The 18,454-nt window shown below is 38.2% G+C and overlaps 2 protein-coding genes and 1 long non-coding RNA gene across 8 annotated transcripts in view; 1 reads left to right on the top strand and 2 right to left on the bottom strand.

Moving 5' to 3' along the window:
* Positions 1–14,317, bottom strand: part of IFT52 (intraflagellar transport 52) — a 76,712-nt gene extending 62,395 nt beyond the window's left edge. The window contains exons 1-2 of the mRNA XM_087342953.1: positions 14,156–14,317; positions 6,573–6,687 (exon numbers count right to left, since the gene is read on the bottom strand). Coding sequence (XP_087199079.1) covers positions 6,573–6,575 — 3 coding nt within the window. The 5' untranslated portion in view covers positions 6,576–6,687; positions 14,156–14,317. The remainder of the gene's footprint in view (positions 1–6,572; positions 6,688–14,155) is intronic.
* Positions 1–18,454, top strand: part of LOC110829182 (sodium-dependent noradrenaline transporter) — a 62,384-nt gene that overhangs the window by 39,007 nt on the left and 4,923 nt on the right. For 5 of the 6 annotated variants that reach the window (XM_022062661.2, XM_022062660.2, XM_022062659.2 and 2 more), the window contains exons 3-15: positions 880–993; positions 3,779–3,997; positions 5,012–5,143; positions 5,469–5,766; positions 8,210–8,343; positions 8,577–8,716; positions 11,225–11,328; positions 13,327–13,451; positions 15,456–15,568; positions 16,014–16,154; positions 16,672–16,771; positions 17,221–17,321; positions 17,650–17,817. In XM_022062661.2, coding sequence (XP_021918353.2) covers positions 880–993; positions 3,779–3,997; positions 5,012–5,143; positions 5,469–5,766; positions 8,210–8,343; positions 8,577–8,716; positions 11,225–11,328; positions 13,327–13,451; positions 15,456–15,568; positions 16,014–16,154; positions 16,672–16,771; positions 17,221–17,321; positions 17,650–17,817 — 1,889 coding nt within the window. The remainder of the gene's footprint in view (positions 1–879; positions 994–3,778; positions 3,998–5,011; positions 5,144–5,468; positions 5,767–8,209; positions 8,344–8,576; positions 8,717–11,224; positions 11,329–13,326; positions 13,452–15,455; positions 15,569–16,013; positions 16,155–16,671; positions 16,772–17,220; positions 17,322–17,649; positions 17,818–18,454) is intronic. The other variant, XM_022062665.2, reaches the window with a different exon arrangement.
* Positions 15,328–17,824, bottom strand: LOC110829186 (uncharacterized). The gene is made up of 2 exons (XR_002542901.2): positions 17,710–17,824; positions 15,328–16,878 (listed from the first exon to the last, which is right to left on the bottom strand). It is a non-coding gene; the product is annotated as an uncharacterized LOC110829186 (long non-coding RNA).

Below are 18,454 nucleotides of genomic sequence, written 5' to 3'. Positions count from 1 at the left end.
TCAAAGGATTTATATGTCGTTGGAACAGCTAAACAGACTTGGTCACACGAACGGGCAAATAAACCACTTTCTCACAAACACATTTCATGGCAATCTATTTCGTAATTAGAAATGTATTTTAATGCGGAAGATTAAAAATAATTGTGTGTAGAACACAGATGTGTTACACGGAAATTAAATATGAGCTTGGAAATTAAGCAGGTTTCAATAACGCTGTTACAAAATATTTAATCGTACATGTTTTCCGTAATCATCTACGCTCCAGTGGTATAGTACCGACTGACAAATTCTTAGATTCTGAGGAACGTTCGTATTGAAACGCGTGTTTTGAATATAATAAAATTCTATTTTACTGACAAATAAGTAAGAATGGCTTCGATCATTTTAGCGACGTGTAGAAGCTGTACCACGAAACACGAGTACAAGAAATTTTAAGCGAATGTACAGTAAGAATGGGCTGTTTCGCGATTGCGCCAACTGATCTGATTTACTGTGGGAGACACCTATCGGAGAATGAAAAATACCGCTTTCGTTTTCCTCTCGTTCTTTGCTGTAAAAAAATTAAAGTAAAGCTGTCCCACTATACGCCATGTAGGCGCTTTGGAGGAGAGGGTGTAACCTCGGCACTAGGTGGGGTGAGTGGTCAGCGTCTAGCTCCGGCCGCGCTTTACCCCCGGGGAAGGACACCGGTGCCCGTTGGATAGGAGGCTGGGTGGACTCTAGAACCGGTCTGGACGCAGAGGCTGGAGGAAAAATCCTCCGCCCCCGTCGGGGATCGAACCCCAGTTGTCCAGTCACTGTACTGACTGAGCTACGCTTTCTGTCGCTGTCTTTTTGCCTGTTTCTGTTTCTTCTTCTATTTTCTGTTTCTCTTCACAGGACTCCCTCAGGTTCAATCCGGCGCGGCCGCTGCTCGGCTCAAACTAACACGGAACATGACCAGTAGTTCCAAACCTTCAAATTTGCCACCAACTTTCACATGGCCCAACAAAAGTAAGTGCATGATATTCTTATATTTCGCTCTTTCTAGCTTTTTCTCATTTCCTGCACTGTGTAGGTGCAAGTAATATCTACGAAACCAGCGGGTAGTCAGCCAAAATATCTTGTACCTAGTCCAAGATTTTCGCTAGGTTTCCTCATTCTCTTCAAGAACGGACTAGAAGAAAGTTTTTAAACGCAAAATACGTCGGTCAGGAAGTACCAGGTTAAAATCTCGGAAAGTAGACGGGCTATTTTTATTTATTTAGTGTTCTGTCTGACGACAGATCCATATGAGCATGATCCTTCCATCCTTTTCTCGGACTGGGACCTGTTCATATACGTTCTTGGCAGATGATCCAGAAGTGGTTTGCCATTGCCTTCTTCTGTGTGTGAATGGAGTAATTGTTGACCGGCTATCCTGAGGTTTATCGTGGTTTTCCTCAATTTCTCAAGGAATATTTCCGGGATAGCCTCTTAAATTACGTCACCTATTCCCTTCCAATTCGTTACTGAACATCCTATCGTTCGACAATGTATATTACGAGCTAGTGAGGGCGTGGTTAAATAAACCAATAATATGGTGACCAAAACATAATTGAACCGGAAAATGCCAATAGAACTACACTTTTACGATACCAGTGTCGGAATTTTTTTTGACAGTCTGAGCGACTAGAAGCTTCTCAGGAAGGACTGCCTTCCATGTTGTTAATATAATCAGGCCTGAACCCATTCTGTTCTGAAAGATCCGGAGCGTCACTTTATTGCTCACAAGAGTGCAGGAAAATCGTGGAGAACCGATGGACCTCATTGTAAATGAGGAATCCTAAGTCAGAATATGCGTTCCTGGAATTATATTCGCAAGCCCTCCGAATATGAGACACCATGCTGGTGTTTCTAATAAGATCCAGGAAGATCTTCCAGGTCGATTACTTACATATCAGTGATGAAGCGTGCATTCCATGTCGAGCTCTTGCTTCGGCATAGCAGCGATTCGGAATAAGTTATTGCCGCTTACAATGGCATGTACGCTGCACATTCCATGACATGAGCTTGTGAGTAATATAGGCGATGGGAAAAACAGTCGAACGCCGGTCGATTTTTCGGCATTCGAGAGCTCGGGATATATAGTCAACTCATCTTACAATGCCCTCTTTGCTAAGAATATGGACTATGTGCTCTGACCCAATGATGAGACAGTAATTATTAAGACACGGGTGTAGTATGGCCCATCAAAGTTGACGGGAATCACATTTTTTTGTGTTGAACAGCAGTACAATTTATTGCAGTATTATCTTTGGAAATCGCATTAAAAGTACAATATTTATAAAATGTCTTTTTAAGGTAAATTATGTGTGAAAACTTCACGCGACCGAAGCCTTATTGCTACCAAACGCTCCAATACAAAGCTGCCCGCAAAAATTCGGACTTCTGTAAAATGCAGACGCGGCCTGATATCACCATAGCCTCGTTTGCATTTCTTGCTACCAGAGCTGCCACGGTTGGAAATGGACCTAGGGTTCCATTAACAGACGGAGAATTTCTTACTAGCTGAGCGTATTTTCTACCTATCCTCAAGGACACTGATCCATGGAGTTAGTTAAATTTTAATGGGAGTTCAGTTTAACATGTGATATCACGGGTTTACAAATACCCTGTCAAGTTTACATAAATATCGTCATATTACCTGATTGATACATCTTATTACGAACAACATAAGAAAATTTAAGGTTTATATGCGTCATGTTTGTGTTTTTGATTAAAATATATAATAAAATTCAGGTCAATACACAAAACTTTATTTGGATGTTAAAATTTACAGAATAATCAAAACAAACATAAGATGCGTAAAACGGGAGGATCAGCGGAACACATGTTACAATAATGAATATATTGAAAGGCATGCATTATAATATAAAATAGTTTTAAAAAACAACACCTGAAGATGATGTATTACATCGAAACATGTTGTGAAATGAATGAAAGCGCTCTAATGTAACATCCTTAAGTGATGAATGGCGCAAATTTAAAATTTTAAATTTTAACATTTAAATTTTAAATTTTAACATCCAAATAAAGTTTTGTGTATTGACCTGAATTTTATTATATATTTTAAACATAAGAAAAGTAAAATTGTACATATTCTGAAATCAGAAGTGGTTATTCTTCTGTTTTAAATGACAATCTTCTGGGATGTAGCGCGGTGTAGTCTGGTAGTAGTTTACCAACGTTTCAGAGGTCCTTGCTGCCTCCATTATCAGGACAATGACCTTGATACGGCGCTACATCTCAGAAGACAGCCACCTGTGTACTAACCGCCGTGAGATCCTCGAATAATTAAATTTATTACAAAAATAAACAATGAGCCGGGACAGCTCAGTCAGTATAGTGACTAGCTATGGGCTGGACGGCCGGGGTTCGATCCCCGACGGGGGCAGAGGATGTTTCCTCTAGCCTCTGCGTCCAGACCGGCTCTGGGGCCCACCCAGCCTCCTCTACAATGGGTACCGGGGGTCCTTTCCTGGGGGTAAAGCCGGCCGGGGCGTGATGCTGACCACTCACCCCCATCTAGTGCCGAGGTCAAGAAAGAGAGGAGCTATATCTCCTCTCACCCCAAACGCCTACATGGCGTATAATGGGACAAACTTTACTTTTACAAAAATAAACAAAACATCAATTTTGTTTCATCGTATGAAAAATGTAGAAAAATTATGAGTTAACCAAAGTTTATTCTACTATGACAGCACAGAAAGTCGTCTGGAACTTCGTCACAAATAATTTGAACCCCGATTTCTTGCAGAAGACCTACAAGTACAGTTAGAAGAAGGCGAAAAGGGGTACGAGGCGCTGGTAGTGCCCTCTGGAAGCCCGTGTGCCGTGGACGGTGGGGCAGCACCAAGTAGAGACGGCAGAGAGACCTGGGGCCGCGGAGCGGACTTCCTGCTGTCTATCATCGGTTTCGCCGTCGACCTCGCCAATGTATGGCGATTCCCCTATCTCTGTTACCGAAACGGCGGAGGTAAATCTTGCAAACTGAGTGACTAACTGTACAAACAACTGATAATGTAGCCCGTATTTCCAAAGCGACTGACACAAAAGTTTCTTATTGGATAAAGTCTCGAATAGTTTTCACCCACCTCACATCGCCACGACTTAATTCAGTAACATTTTAATAAATTACGTAGCATTTATACATATTGTACAGATTAACTTAATAATTAAAGTATGGAGAATGTTTGTCCTATCGTAATTCTGTAGCGCCTCGGAATACTAGATTCTGTGTTTAAGCCAAGGCTGGAATAACAGTTAAACCTACAGACATCTCTATACGTAAGCTCACAGAACCACTAGTTTCAATAATTTATTTACAGGAAAGTTACATATTCATGATGGAATGAATTATATATCAAGAGTTGTTGTAATAATGTAGCATATGCTTAAATATGTTCAAAACAAAACATCGTGTTTTCGGAATAAGGAATTAAATATATTTTAATAACACTTCAAAGAGGGGAAAAAAAAACTTATCCAAACAGCATGTTAGAATGTGGTTCTCACCTTCAAGTAAATACAATTTCATTAATGTCACAGATGTATTTAAACGATGTTTATGAAAAAATATTTACTCTTTTTTTCTGTGAGCGAAATCAAGAGACATAAGAGTAGAAGCAGTTGGTATGAAGGGTTAATATCGCAAAATTTTGAATACGCAGTCAAAACTGTCAAAGGAATTTTTTTTTACTAGATCCACATGAAATTATAATTATTATAGTAGCATTCATCGCTTTGCTTCCCAACAAACGTTTATTTCATTTCTGCTGGGTAACGAATAATATTTTGTTAATATTCCTGTGTGATGCATTTGCATAGATCATGAGTAATAAATTATTTTTAGCCGAAAGGCAGGTGGATCTATTTCGAACTTATCATGGACAGAAGAGTCTGTAGTTAAAAATGAATTGCACATTTAACAAGCCGTAGTTTTCCACCCCCAACATAAATTATTCATTACGATTCTATTATGTCGTGACAGGAGCCTTCCTGATCCCCTACACGTTGATGATGGTCTTCGGGGCGGTTCCTTTGTTCTATATGGAACTCATCCTTGGCCAGTACAACAGGCAGGGACCTATCAGTGTTTGGAGGATTTGTCCACTGTTTAAAGGTGAGCAATCACTAATCATTAACGCACACGGAATGGAAATGTATCTTAAAGCGATAGTTCTCAAACTATGACTCGCGGAACACTGGTGACCCACTAGCTAAACCGAGTTGTTCCGCCACTGAAATGAGCAATGGCAGCCTTCTCACAATTGCCAACAAAACTTTTGTTATTGTTATTATTATTATTATTATTTTAAATCCGCGTGGAATAATTATGAGCATCTACGTCATTGCAGACACATTCTGGAAATTTATTGTGTAGAAACGAATCTCGGTACTGGAATCCTAACCCGTCACAGGTAACCGCGTTCTGTCGTCTCTTGCAGGTGTGGGTTTCTGCGCTGTACTGGTAGCATTCTACGTGTCTTTCTACTACAACGTGATAATTGGCTGGGCCCTGTACTTCCTAGTGGCGAGCGCCACACCCGACCTGCCTTGGCTCCATTGTAACAACACGTGGAACACGGACTGGTGCACGGAGAGCCAGCTCAACGGGACGGGTGACATCAGCAACAATGGTAGCGCCAACATATCCGTCGACGCCCCGAGCCCCAGTGTGGGCAGCGTCGCTGCAGGCGGCGGCGCGGGGAAACTCTACTTCTCACCGGCCTCAGAGTACTTCCAGTAAGTGCCTCTCTTACCCTCACAGAACTCTAAGTGTCCCCATCTATCAGCGGCCTGGCAGTACTACTAGTAATTGTCAACATTTCTTTCGGCAACAATTTTAGCAAGGCGAAATGCGATTTCTGAACAAGAGTAAAAAAAGATATACACATTCCGATGTCACTTAAATACAGTGCTACATAAAACGAGATTTATACGTTCTGACATACTGGACCGAATGCAAGAATGCAGACATGTGATACATCTGGAAAATATGGGAAAGATGCCAATTCCCATGAGTAGTTTTGCAGATGATAAAGGACAAAGGAGTCAGAAGAGACGGAACACGCTTGGTCTATTCCGTGAAACCAAACGTCGCGGCTGAGTGGATACCACTCTTGAATCTTATTCTAGAAGTCCCTGGTTCAAATGTCGACACGAATACCGACTATCCTGACAGCGTTTACACGTGTTTTTCGTTAGTCCTTCCTAATAAATGGCGAAATATTATCTTAAATTAGATCACAGCAGATTCTTTCAATATGCTTTCCAATTTATCATTAATTATTGTATAAATCAAGAATATAGTATGAGCTACTGATATCACCGTTAAATAAACCATAAATAAATGTATATCGTGAATATAATTATGTTATCCAAAAGCACTGGAATAAGATGGACATTAAAGCTAGCACATGTTTCCCTGATACAGTTACTGAGATGTTGAAAAACATTACTTTCTCCAAGTACCACACATTTGATCTAAATACTGTATACTGCATGTATGCCTCTTTTGTACATATGTGGAATTAATATATCTGACATACCATAGTGAAGATGTGGATGGCGGTTTTCTGGGTTGACGCCGTATGGACTTGTAGGTTGGTACCCGCATTTCAGAAGAACATACTGCATTCATCTTCAGGGCTGAACTGTTCGTCACTTTAAAGAAGAAAAATCATGAAACAATTTCGTGTTATATCAGTTATTTTCATACCAATGCCTGATTAATAAAAAAAATATCTTTGGGAATACATGAAACGAAGTCTCTTTTAGAGTTGTTTGCATAAGGTGCATAAATTTAACGCATAATTAGAAATGTCTCTCTCCGTGTGCATGTTTCATCTCCACAAACTTCATGAACAGTAAAATTGAATATGATATACATATGCTATGTTTATTCAGGATGTAAATATTACGTTGTGTGAATATTAATGACAAAGCAAAGAAAATATACGTAAAAAAGTTTATTGAGGTAAAATGGTCTCAGAGAGACATCCTGTAAATTTTATACAAGTGGAAATTCGCATTTAAAGTACAAATAAGTAACGTATCTTAAATATCCTGCTACAAGACTTGCATCGACACTAATTGGATGTCCAAGGACAATGTGATAAATAAGACATCACACAACTCGATTGAAAGACATCGCTCATTTTCACTCTTGTTTAAATATAGTCACAAACCCTATACTGCAAACATCAATAGTTAATCCGCGATCCATTTACTTCAACATTTCCATTTATCCAATCATTCGATCGTCATTCCATTATGCCACCCATGCGTTCTCCTATTTATCTCATCCCTTTTGATATGTAACATCCATATTCCCACTTAACAAATCAATAAATACACAGCCTACACATTTACAATTTTACTCGAATCGTCAACATCAGTATGATCTTTCCTCTTACGTTCTTCGAACAAATCACTCATTTTAAAAATGTTTCATTCATTTACAGTCCTGTCATAAAAATGATGCATGAAATACTCCATTCTGCCAAATTTCGGCTAGTCCTTAAACCACTAAATCCTCGTGGTAACTATATGTACCACCTAGATTAAAAATCAACAATTCTATGTTTTGTATATTTCAATTTCGTGTGATCCTCAGAGAAAACAGCGATAATTTCCTTGAAGAGCATTAACCGCTCGGTCTTTGTAATAGTTATGTGGTCTTCCAGGTAAGAACTATTTAAATATCTATTAAGAAGAGCTTCAACTGACGTGCTACATAACATGCAATGGTGAACAGGGACTCTGGGCCCTTGTGCTGCCCATATATTTCGTGCGAATCACGTATATCTTTGTAATGCTACATTACGCTGTATAATGAAAAATTAACAACCATCTAAAATAAATGTTTAACTTTAAACGAATAATTGATAAAACAACAAATCCACAAGTTATTGAGCTATATGTAAACCTGTTAACGAAAGAAAGTTAGTAACTAGCAAAGTAACCAACTCCTTAAGAAGTTAACAGTACTCTCATTTAGTTAATAAAAGATGAACATCGTATTCCGCCATACATTAATAAATTATCTGGTTCTATAAAAACACAAATAATTCTTTTTCTGACCAGCTGAGTAACCAACTCCTTCCCCAATTCATCCTTTAACGCCAAATAACATAAGCAGTTTATAAAAGTCGTGAAATTAACAAACACCGCTGTGTGCTTGCAGCCGTGCCGTCCTGGAAATGCAGCGGAGCGGTGGTCTCCATGAGATGGGCTACCCCAAGTGGCAGCTGGTCCTTTGCCTGCTGCTTGTCTACAGCATGCTCTATCTCTCTCTCTTCAAGGGCGTCAAGTCCTCAGGTGCGTCAGTCCTGTCCTAAAAACGATTTCTAAAGCTGTCACTGTGCTTTAATGCTTTAATCTAGCATGTAGGTCGCGGCGACAAATATCTCGACTGTGGTCTTCTCGATTTTGACGCCATGTCGGCTTGTGAAGACGCTCTTCCGAAATGTTGACATGACCACCTACAAGACACGGCGTCACAATCCAACAGACCACGATCAACGTGTACTAAGAACCAGTTTCTCTCTTAGGTAAGGTAGTGTGGGCGACGGCGACGCTGCCATACGTCGTCCTGACCATCCTCCTCATCAGAGGCCTCATGCTGCCAGGAGCAATCGGGGGTATAGTCTACTACCTAAAACCCGAGCTCGGGCGACTGGCCGATACTCAGGTAATTGCATGTTCATGATTGGGATTCAGTATGCTATTTAACATAAAAGCCAGTCACTGTACCAAGTCCTGAACAGCCTTAATTTCTCTTGTAAATTCTTAAATATGTAGCTTAAAGCCAATTCTCTACATCCACCTCTTTTCCCAGTTAACACTAAAATTTTAATTTAAATTAATATCTTGGTTAAAACCTCTAATGTTTCTAAGGGATGACCTACGAATATCGGCAAGAAATCGGCTATCCTGAAAAAAAAATCGTGGTTTCCGTCCGAAGAAAACTTTCTTAACCATCATTCACAATCATCTGAGCATATCACATTTGAAGTTAATATAGCGTTGTAAAATACCCGCATAACCAACAAGCGTGGTAGTCCAAACCGAACCACAAAGATTATTTTTGAACGCCTGCATCGCAAGCAACACGCACAACAAATAGTAACGTCCTTGGTAGTAGGAAGTTGAGTTCCATCAATTCTTTGGTCCATCAAACCCTGAGAATGGGGGCGGCTGATACGAACAGAAGGAAGGTATTTGGCAAATCTTACAGTTGTAGGGGTTGAAATACCCACTCGAGGGAATTCACTCAGTGAAGTGCGAGAGATATGACGACAAAAGAGAGCTCGAAAAACGTTATGAAGCACGAGTGGATCGTTCAGTTGCAATACTACACCGCTGCGATCTCAGTAAAAGTCTTGAAAGGAAATGCCGTAAGCGAAACATGTCGCTCTTAGCGAGCGTAAAGAACGAGGCAGGAATTTTAAAAGCCAAAATAGATGAAACAAGCTTAGGAAGAACAACCAAACTTCACGGCAAATATCAAAAAATCTAAATAAGACAAGAATAAAATAATACGAAGAAATAAATGACGCTGATACCAGACGCAATAGTCTGTTATAGAACCACAAAATGAAACAAGAAATCTAATGTCACGGCCGGATGGTTACCATTCCTCTTCTGTGTTCGGGATATGCCGACATAAAATCTCGACTGTCTTCGCTGATATTTTTTCGTTGTCTTCCTCAGCCCCCCCCCCCCCCCCCAGGAAAATGCCGGAATAGTATCTTAAGGCACGGTTCACATTACGCGGTTTGCGCCGCGCGGTTGTTTTTACCATAGATGGCTCATTAAGTGTTCACATTCAACCGCGCGGCCATCTATGGTAAAAACAACCGCGCGGGGCAAACCGCGTAATGTGAACCGTGCCTAAATTGTGCCACGATCGTTTCTTTCAACATCCTTTCCAATTCACTGTTCATTAGCCGCCATATAATCTGAGCTACTGATTTCAGTAATCGCATGTTTAAAGCTTGTGTTCTGTTATAATGCCATAAAGCCTAACATTACTTTATGTATTGTAAATTGCTTAATTCAGTCAATTTGTTGATATATTTAGCAAAGTTTAACTGGGAATTTTAGTCCAAAGTTTAACTGGGAATTCTGGGAATTTTAGTCCAAAGTTTAACTGGGAATTTTAGTCCAAAGTTTAACTGGGAATTTTAGTCCAAAGTTTAACTGGGAATTTTAGTCCAAAGTTTAACTGGAAAATTTAGTCCAAAGTTCAACTGGGAATTTTAGTCCAAAGTTTAACTGGGAATTTTAGTCCAAAGTTTAACTGGGAATTTTAGCCACTGACCCACCACTCCTTCCCAGACTTCCCCTCACGAGCTGTTCAGCGGCCACGTCTATAAAATTGGACTGTATTCGACTCCTGAAACTGAGGCTGGTAATATTTACTCTCAAATCTGCACGTATCCTATTACAAAGTCTTGATTAAATAAGTCTTATATTTAGTGCCCAAACTCGTTTTAGTGAGGGCAGCTGTGCAAAAGAAAACAAGGCAACTGACTTCACTCTGGTTCTGCGGTCGATTTCTCACAACACATAAGGAATTCCAATCACAGTTCCTGACATGACACCAACTTCGTGACGAAGAAACGCAACGCAATAAAGTAGGAGCGAAACAAGAGAATCATGCGAGGCGACGACCAATAAAGAGAAAAGAGAACGTCGAACATTCCTCCGCCTCAACACCCTCCCCCCTCCCCCGGGCCGAAGATCCTTCGGCGTATGTTCATCAAGACTGGATCACCATCTTGAGCGCCTTCAATCAAACATAACCTTGAGAACCAAACAAGGAAAGAAACACAAATGACCTGGAGCCGAGCCTTCACTCTCAGCATGACCCCCCTGATCGCCTTGGGATTTGACAAACACTTTTGAAAAGTCACGCTCCACCATTGCGACTGACGTATTTTAAGAGACTGTTCCAACATTTAATTCACTTTACAAAGGAAATTTATAAATGTTGTACTTTCAGTTCGACATGCAAAAATAATGCTGCTGTCGACGGAAAGAGTGTTCCATAAATTCCATTGCGTTATAGCTAAATCACATAACGAAACCACGCGTTATAACAGAACTGACTGTACTGTGTTATATTACACGCCCGCCTACCTTATTTCTAATGTCTGTGTTATTTCTAGTTAAGTTACGAATTTCTATTTTTCAGGTGTGGGTGGATGCTGCGGTCCAGATTTTTTATTCGGTAGGTGCGGGATTCGGGGTTCATTTGTCCTACGCCAGTTATAATACGTTCCATAATAACTGTCTCCGGTAAGTCTAGAAACGTAAGATAGGCTGTAAATATTAACTTCTTGTCTCAAAGTAAACTTTAACAAAGATGAGATTAATCTATTGACTACACAGTAGACTCTCGATTATCCGGGGACGGATTGACCGTGGTCAATCTTGTTTAAACGAATTTTTTTTAAAAAATCTAGGAAACCTGTTGTAAATGTTTAAAAAGAACGAAATTAATACAAGAGTGGCATAAATCGATTGTTGCTAAAACCTGAACTTTTCAACAGTAGAACGTTACATCAACTCGAATTATTATTTTTTTAAAAAAATAGCTGGTATGTTTATTTATTATTTGTAGTGTTCTGTCTGACGACAGGTCCATATGAACAGGATCCTTCCATCCTTTTCTCGGACTGGGACCTGTTCATATACGTTCTTGGCAGATGATCCAGAAGTGGTTTGCCATTGCCTTCTTCTGTGTGTGAATGGAGTAATTGTTGGGATGCCACGTAGAAACCGGGGAAGCCCCCGGAGGAAAACTCCGTGTTGCCTAGACCACGGCCTTGCCCAACACAAGTTATAAATTTTTAATTAGTGCATGCCTGTAAATAAACTTACGTATTTGTTACACGTGCGTGTATTTCTTTAATTTTTTGCAGATTATCCGGGAAAATATATTTCCCAACCAACCCGGATAATCGTGAGTCTACTGTACGTATTCGTTGAAATATAAAAATGTTATTCAAATCGCACAAAGTTAAATTTCCCCCTGGCATTTAACTAAAAATTAAGCCATGTAGACGTATAGGGGAATGCAGGTATATATGTCCACCCATTCTTAATTTCGGAACTAGGAGGAGGTGAATGGTCAGCTTCACGCCCCGGCAACTTTACTCACGAAGACGTAACCAGTGAATGTGAGGCTGGCGAGAACCCAGAGGAGCTCTAAATGTTGTAACAAAGGGAAAATCCTATCCTAGTATCAATTTAAACAAATGGCAGAAATACTGTAGTTCACACGCCCCATATCTGATTAGAATCGAACCAATCCAATCTCCTGGTGACATAAAACAGTCAACAGGAACTGTACTGAGCTGATATGCTTTCCTGTAGACTTTGACCTTAAATACTTTGTTCTGTATCGTCTTAAAAAAGTTGTATGAAGGGCAGACATTTCAGAATATTAATGAAACCAGTTAATATATCCTACTTTTCAAGTAGTCTCAGTTAAGAAATATTTTTTTGGTTTAATCAGTTACTTAAAGGCATCGTATCATCTGCTGAGGTTATGTAGGACAGACTGAAATTCACTGTACGATGAATGTGAGCAATAGATATAAAAAGATATTTGGGGAAGCAACAGTGATATTTTGAATAAATTTGATTTTTCCAAAACAAACAAATTGAAATAAAGCCAGGGTAGTTGATCCTCAGCGAGGATCTGAACTGGATTCTTCCCAAAAATTAGTCAGAGACATTCAAAGCTAATTGGTACTGATCCTTCAAAGATAAATGAAAAGGTGAAGTTTCCCTTCGTACTTAATGAAATGACATATGGGGGTGGAGGTATGGCTTCACACATTCTAATCCCAAATTATTATCAGCCTTACTTATTACAATTTTTAGGTTAAATTAATATATTTCATCCTGGAAGTAAGCTGAGGTGTTTGTGCTTCTCAACCAGATTAAAACTGAAATAAAACAATAAATGTTTAAAGAATTAAAAGATTAACTCCAAGAACTCCCAACAATGGTTACTAAACCATAGTTTGTAAACCCCTTTATAGCCCCAAAATGTTATTGTTAAATTATGGTAGGCAGCTTCTCAGAAATAAGCTGTGTAACAGATCAAGGAGAGCGCAACAATTGACCTTGGGGTAGAAATGTGACTTAAGGGAAAAATTATTCCTTCATTTGTGGATTTCTTGATCAGAATTTTAAGGAAAGTGTTTGTGAACTGGTAAAAATTTGGAAACCACTGCAATTGAGAAGCCTGAATAAGCTTACTCTTTTTTGGGTATGTTATAATAGGGACTGCCTCGTGACTACTGCTGTCAACTGTTTCACCAGCTTCTTCTCTGGTTTTGTCATTTTCACATACCTGGGGTTCATGTCTCATAAGCAGGGCATCCACATCAGCAATGTGGCAACTGAAGGTATGTAATTACTTCCCACTTACTGTAAACTTTTTCTTTGTACCAGAATTATACAACGTTAGGGCTTTATAACCTCTGAAAAATCATGCAGATCTAACTACAAACTATTTTATAGAATTAAAAAATATAACTGGTCAATAGTTTAAAAATTACCTTCATGACAGAAGGTTAACAGATATAAATAAAATCATCAGATTCAAATAATAGCACCTATTCAAATTGGGGCATTATAAAACATGGTTCCTCAAGGTTCAGTACTTGGTACTATGCTTTTCCTCACATATATCAATGATATAATATTAACTTTAACTCTCAGTCTAAACCCATACTTGTCGCAGATGATACTAATATTATTATTTACATTCAGAAACTGACTGCTTCCAAATATTCATGAATGATGTATTTGCTAGCTAGCAAATTATCTCAAATTAATTTCTGACAAAACAAATTTCAAGTACTACCAACAAGAACTGTTTTAATCTAGGTATAGGGTCCTTGGTACAGCAATGCAAATAAATTCTATTCTGAAGATTGCCATCTTCTGGGTTGTTACGCCATGTAGTATAGTAGATGTCCACCAACGTTTCAGAGGTCATACTACCTCCTTCATCGCCCTAATTACTACATAAGAACCCAGAAGACAGCAATCTTCATACCCACAGCTGTGAAAACCTCAAATCCTAAATTATATTCTACTTACTTACCATCAATATCAAATACCTATGCTCGATAATCTTGGTAATTGAGGATGTAGGATTGAATACTTTCACATTTATCACTAAGAATAAGAACCAAAATGTACGCACACCAACGGCACATGGTTGAGCTCTAACTGTTCTGAACGAAGTGCTTGACGAAAGAGGTGTGAAATTTATTTTTCGCGCCTTCATATCGATACCAGAATGGCCAGCAGTACAAATAACCAGAACAGGTGGAGGACAAAACAGAGGATTCTCAAATAGCCTACCACTCAAAACAGTTATTCTCGTTATGATATTACGATATAACACCAACAGTTTCCAAAATCTGAAATATATGATAAATATAGTTAATAATAAAACATTATATACACATTATATTCCGTTATATTGGCGGCATCATCAGTAGCCCTTTAATCCGTGACAAAGCACGGATATATCCATTTGCTTTATCTGTGGTACATGATAAGAAAAGCCAACGGTAATGAGGGAATTATTATTTGTCCCTTTAGGTTAGATTTACAACCATTTTACCATGACAAGAAATATGAACGAAACACAGACGCAATCTAATTAACCCTGTAACGTGACAATGAATTCGAGTTTCATTTCAGTTATTAGACACCTGTTAAGCCTAATTCTAATCAACATAGCACAAGGATAAGAAAATGCACTCTTGTGATATTCAAGGTTCTCACGGTGGCGAGTATGAACATGACTTTTCTGGGTTGTTGCACCAAACAGTCTGGCATAAGTTTACCAATGTTTAAAATGTGCTAGCTGCCAACGATGATGGAGGCAACAAGCACCTCTGAAACAATATTTGATAGATTAAAAATAGAATTGCATTTAACAATATACCTCCCAGTCCTCATTCCTGCAAAATGTCATTGAAATCATTTTTGTAGTTCATACCTGAAACATGGGACAAGTGGATAGATATGGTCTCCCACATTGCCTTTAATTCATGCACTTTGTACAGAGAATGTATAACAATTCCTAACAAAAACTTATTTGCATTTAAGATGAATTTTATCTCTTATGCTTTCATCTCTTGTCTTTTCCAAATGTCTTTATGAGCTGCCCTCAAAATCAAGGTATCCTAACTATACTGGGTGAGCTAAGTTTGCAAAATTACCACAGTTCCTTATCATGTAACATTCATCATTTCCAGCCTATTTCATTTCTCATAGCTTTATTAATGCTAATTACATAGTCTAAATGTATGGCACTAAAGATGCATTAAAGAAGGTAGTTTATTTTCATACAGGTAAGCTTCTTAGTTGTAAACATTTGGTTTGTGCAGGCCCAGGCCTAGTGTTCCAGGTGTACCCTGAAGCTGTGGCCACTCTGCCAGGCTCAAATTTCTGGTCAATGCTCTTCTTCTTCATGCTTATCATGCTGGGGCTGGACAGTGCTGTGAGTACACTCAGACTCTATTATTATTATTATTTAGTGTTCTGTCTGACGACAGGTCCATTGTTCTGCCCAAAAAGAGTTCGCCAGTTTTCCCTCAGGGATAAATTTAGAGGAGTGGTTTATTGGCTCAAACTTGCCTGAAGTATCTGCAATAATAAGTGCTTTCCTGACAAAAACCAGTTGAAAAATAAAGAATTGTTGATGGTGGGACCAACAATCATGTCCCTAGTATAGTTAATTTGTTAAGCTTTGTAATAACACTTAAGTTTTGGTTATATATTTTTTAAATGTAAACCAAAATGAACTCCAAATATTATTTAACATTGAATCAGATTTAATGAATACTGCACATTAATCCACAACAGTGAAAGGTTTAAATCCAGAAGTACTGAATTCTATTGTATAATTTCTTCTTTTAATGCTAGAACCTGTATTCTCTTTTCAGATGGGAGGAATGGAATGTGTCATCACTGGTCTCATGGATGAATTCCACTCCTTCTTTCAAGGCCGTCGTTTTGCCCGCGAAATATTCACTCTAGCAGCTGCTGTAGTCTCCTTTTCCATTGCACTAATCAATGTCACACCAGTAGGTACAACTGTTTCATTATACAAGCCAGTCTTTAAAAAGGTTAAAATTCGACAAGTAACATTTGGAGTACTTTTGTTATGATGGATATTTAAATATGATTTGTATAATTCTTTAGTTCTTAAAGAACTTTTTTGGTTCTGTGCTAAAACCTAAATGAGTCATAAAATTTAATAATTTCACAATGGATTATGAACACAGTAACAAGAAAAGAACTGAACTTTGAATAAAATACACTTTTAAATAATTAAGCCATAAATCTGGATAAAAATATAACTCATTTAAAACAAAACCATAACAGCCTTGTAAATTCAGTAATCTATGATAAAAATAATCCAGTCATTTAACTGTTTTCATAATTTACTATAACATTTATGGTAAAAAATAAAAGATAAGAAAAGAATAACTTAACAAGCTTGTTGGCATCGTGATCAGCAAATGAAATATCCTCACCCATTGTGTTCTGTTTCTGTGTGCCAAGTATATTTTCAAGTTACTAATATCATCCTCGTTGCAGGGAGGTATCTACATGTTCCATTTATTTGACACATACTCAGCTGGCATCTCACTTCTCTGTTCTGCACTTTTTGAAGCCATAGCAGTATCGTGGTTTTACGGTAAGCCATCCAGTGCACTAACCTGCCTTAATTGTGTTTTATTCTTTAGTAGTATTATTTCAGTTCATTTTTCTCAGTCTCTGATGTTGATTTTAGACACAAACCTCCTGTTGACATAATTAACAATACAGGTATCACACTGCAAACAATCACCAATCACTTTCCATTATATCTGTTAAATATTCATCATATCAAAAAATATGTATATGAAAGTTATATAAATCATAACACTATCTATTTTGTCATGCACAAATGCTTTTTTATAAGCCACTTCATTACACCCAAAAGACCACAAATTTGAAAAAGTTTAATTTGAATTTCAACTAAACCAGAGTTATAATGGATTTATACAGACTAAAATAAAACAACTTTTAGTATAGAAACAGACAGTGAAGAAGCTATTTAATTGACAGTGGAAGATATGTGCTTTTTTTTCATCATTTACACAGGCCTGGAGCGATTTTCACAAGATGTTGAAGACATGTTGGGCACAAAGCCAGGACTATATTGGCGAATCTGCTGGAAGTTTGTTAGTCCAGCTTTTATTATAGTGAGTATTAGAATAGATCAACATAATAAATTAAAATTGTCATCTTTTACAGTGGAGGTACCTCATTCCCTCCAACTCTAATCACATGGCCCTAATAGTTTTAAAATTTATTTTTCCGTATTTTTCTTACTGAACAAAATATTCATTGATTATTGTAACATAAGGTCAAGGAGATAAAATCTATTCCTCTCTGTTTTGGATTTCAAAGACCCATGAGGGTCCAAATGTTCCAAATAATTCTTGACAAAATAAATAATTTCCGCTTCCAAACTTTTTTATTCTAGCAGAAAACAGCCTGTTTATAAATCAGAAATGTTCATATTTTCAGGGTGTGGTGATGTTTGGTCTACTGTACCAGCAACCCCTTAAGTACAATGAGTACAATTACCCAAGCTGGGCTGAATGGATTGGTTGGACTCTGGCCCTCTCATCCATTCTCATGATTCCTCTTGTTGCCATCATCAGCATCATACAGACACCAGGCACACTGAAAGAGGTCAGTGTGTATCTGCTTTGATTAAACATTTACTCTTTCTTGTATTTAAAGAACTTTAAAAAAATCCCAGAGATTAAGCTCTTACTGGTTTTCCTACTCTCGTGAATGTGAAGGTAATACTATGAATAAGTCATGAGATCTGATCCTCTGTTTTATTCAGTTTGCTACTCATTTTAATATTCATCACTGCCTATGAATGCCTCAGAAATAGAATAATTTAGAGAATTATAAACTCATAACGATCTTAAACAAGGAAAGAAGATGACGTTCCAGGAATTAAAACGAGAAGCCGAGAATAGGGAAAACTGGAGAGCTCTTTTTGGGCAGAGCAATGGACCTGTCGTAAGACAGAACACTAAATAATATAACACAAGCTATTTTTCCGAGTGTTATAAACAGGCTGTATTGCACATTACCTCTTTTATACCTGACTTGTTAACATTGAAAATAGGGGGTCACAGCAGGAGCGTTAAATGTCATGGTCCTGATAGAACCCATGTACTGATGGGTCGTGAATCCTGCTAACCACCAATGCACACCGTGCTGAATGGTGTGTACTGGACACAGAAAAAGGGGGGAAAAACATTGAAAATCATAGGGGAAAATGTAAGATTTTTTCATATAAATTTGCTACTGT

The sequence above is a fragment of the Zootermopsis nevadensis genome, unplaced genomic scaffold, assembly GCF_977971745.1.
Source record: "Zootermopsis nevadensis isolate Lab colony 2312 unplaced genomic scaffold, Znev_1.0 Znev_ptg000004l, whole genome shotgun sequence".
NCBI lineage: Eukaryota > Metazoa > Arthropoda > Insecta > Blattodea > Termopsidae > Zootermopsis > Zootermopsis nevadensis.
The sequence above is the reverse complement of the archived record's forward strand: the minus strand, read 5'-3'. Positions and strand labels throughout refer to the sequence as shown.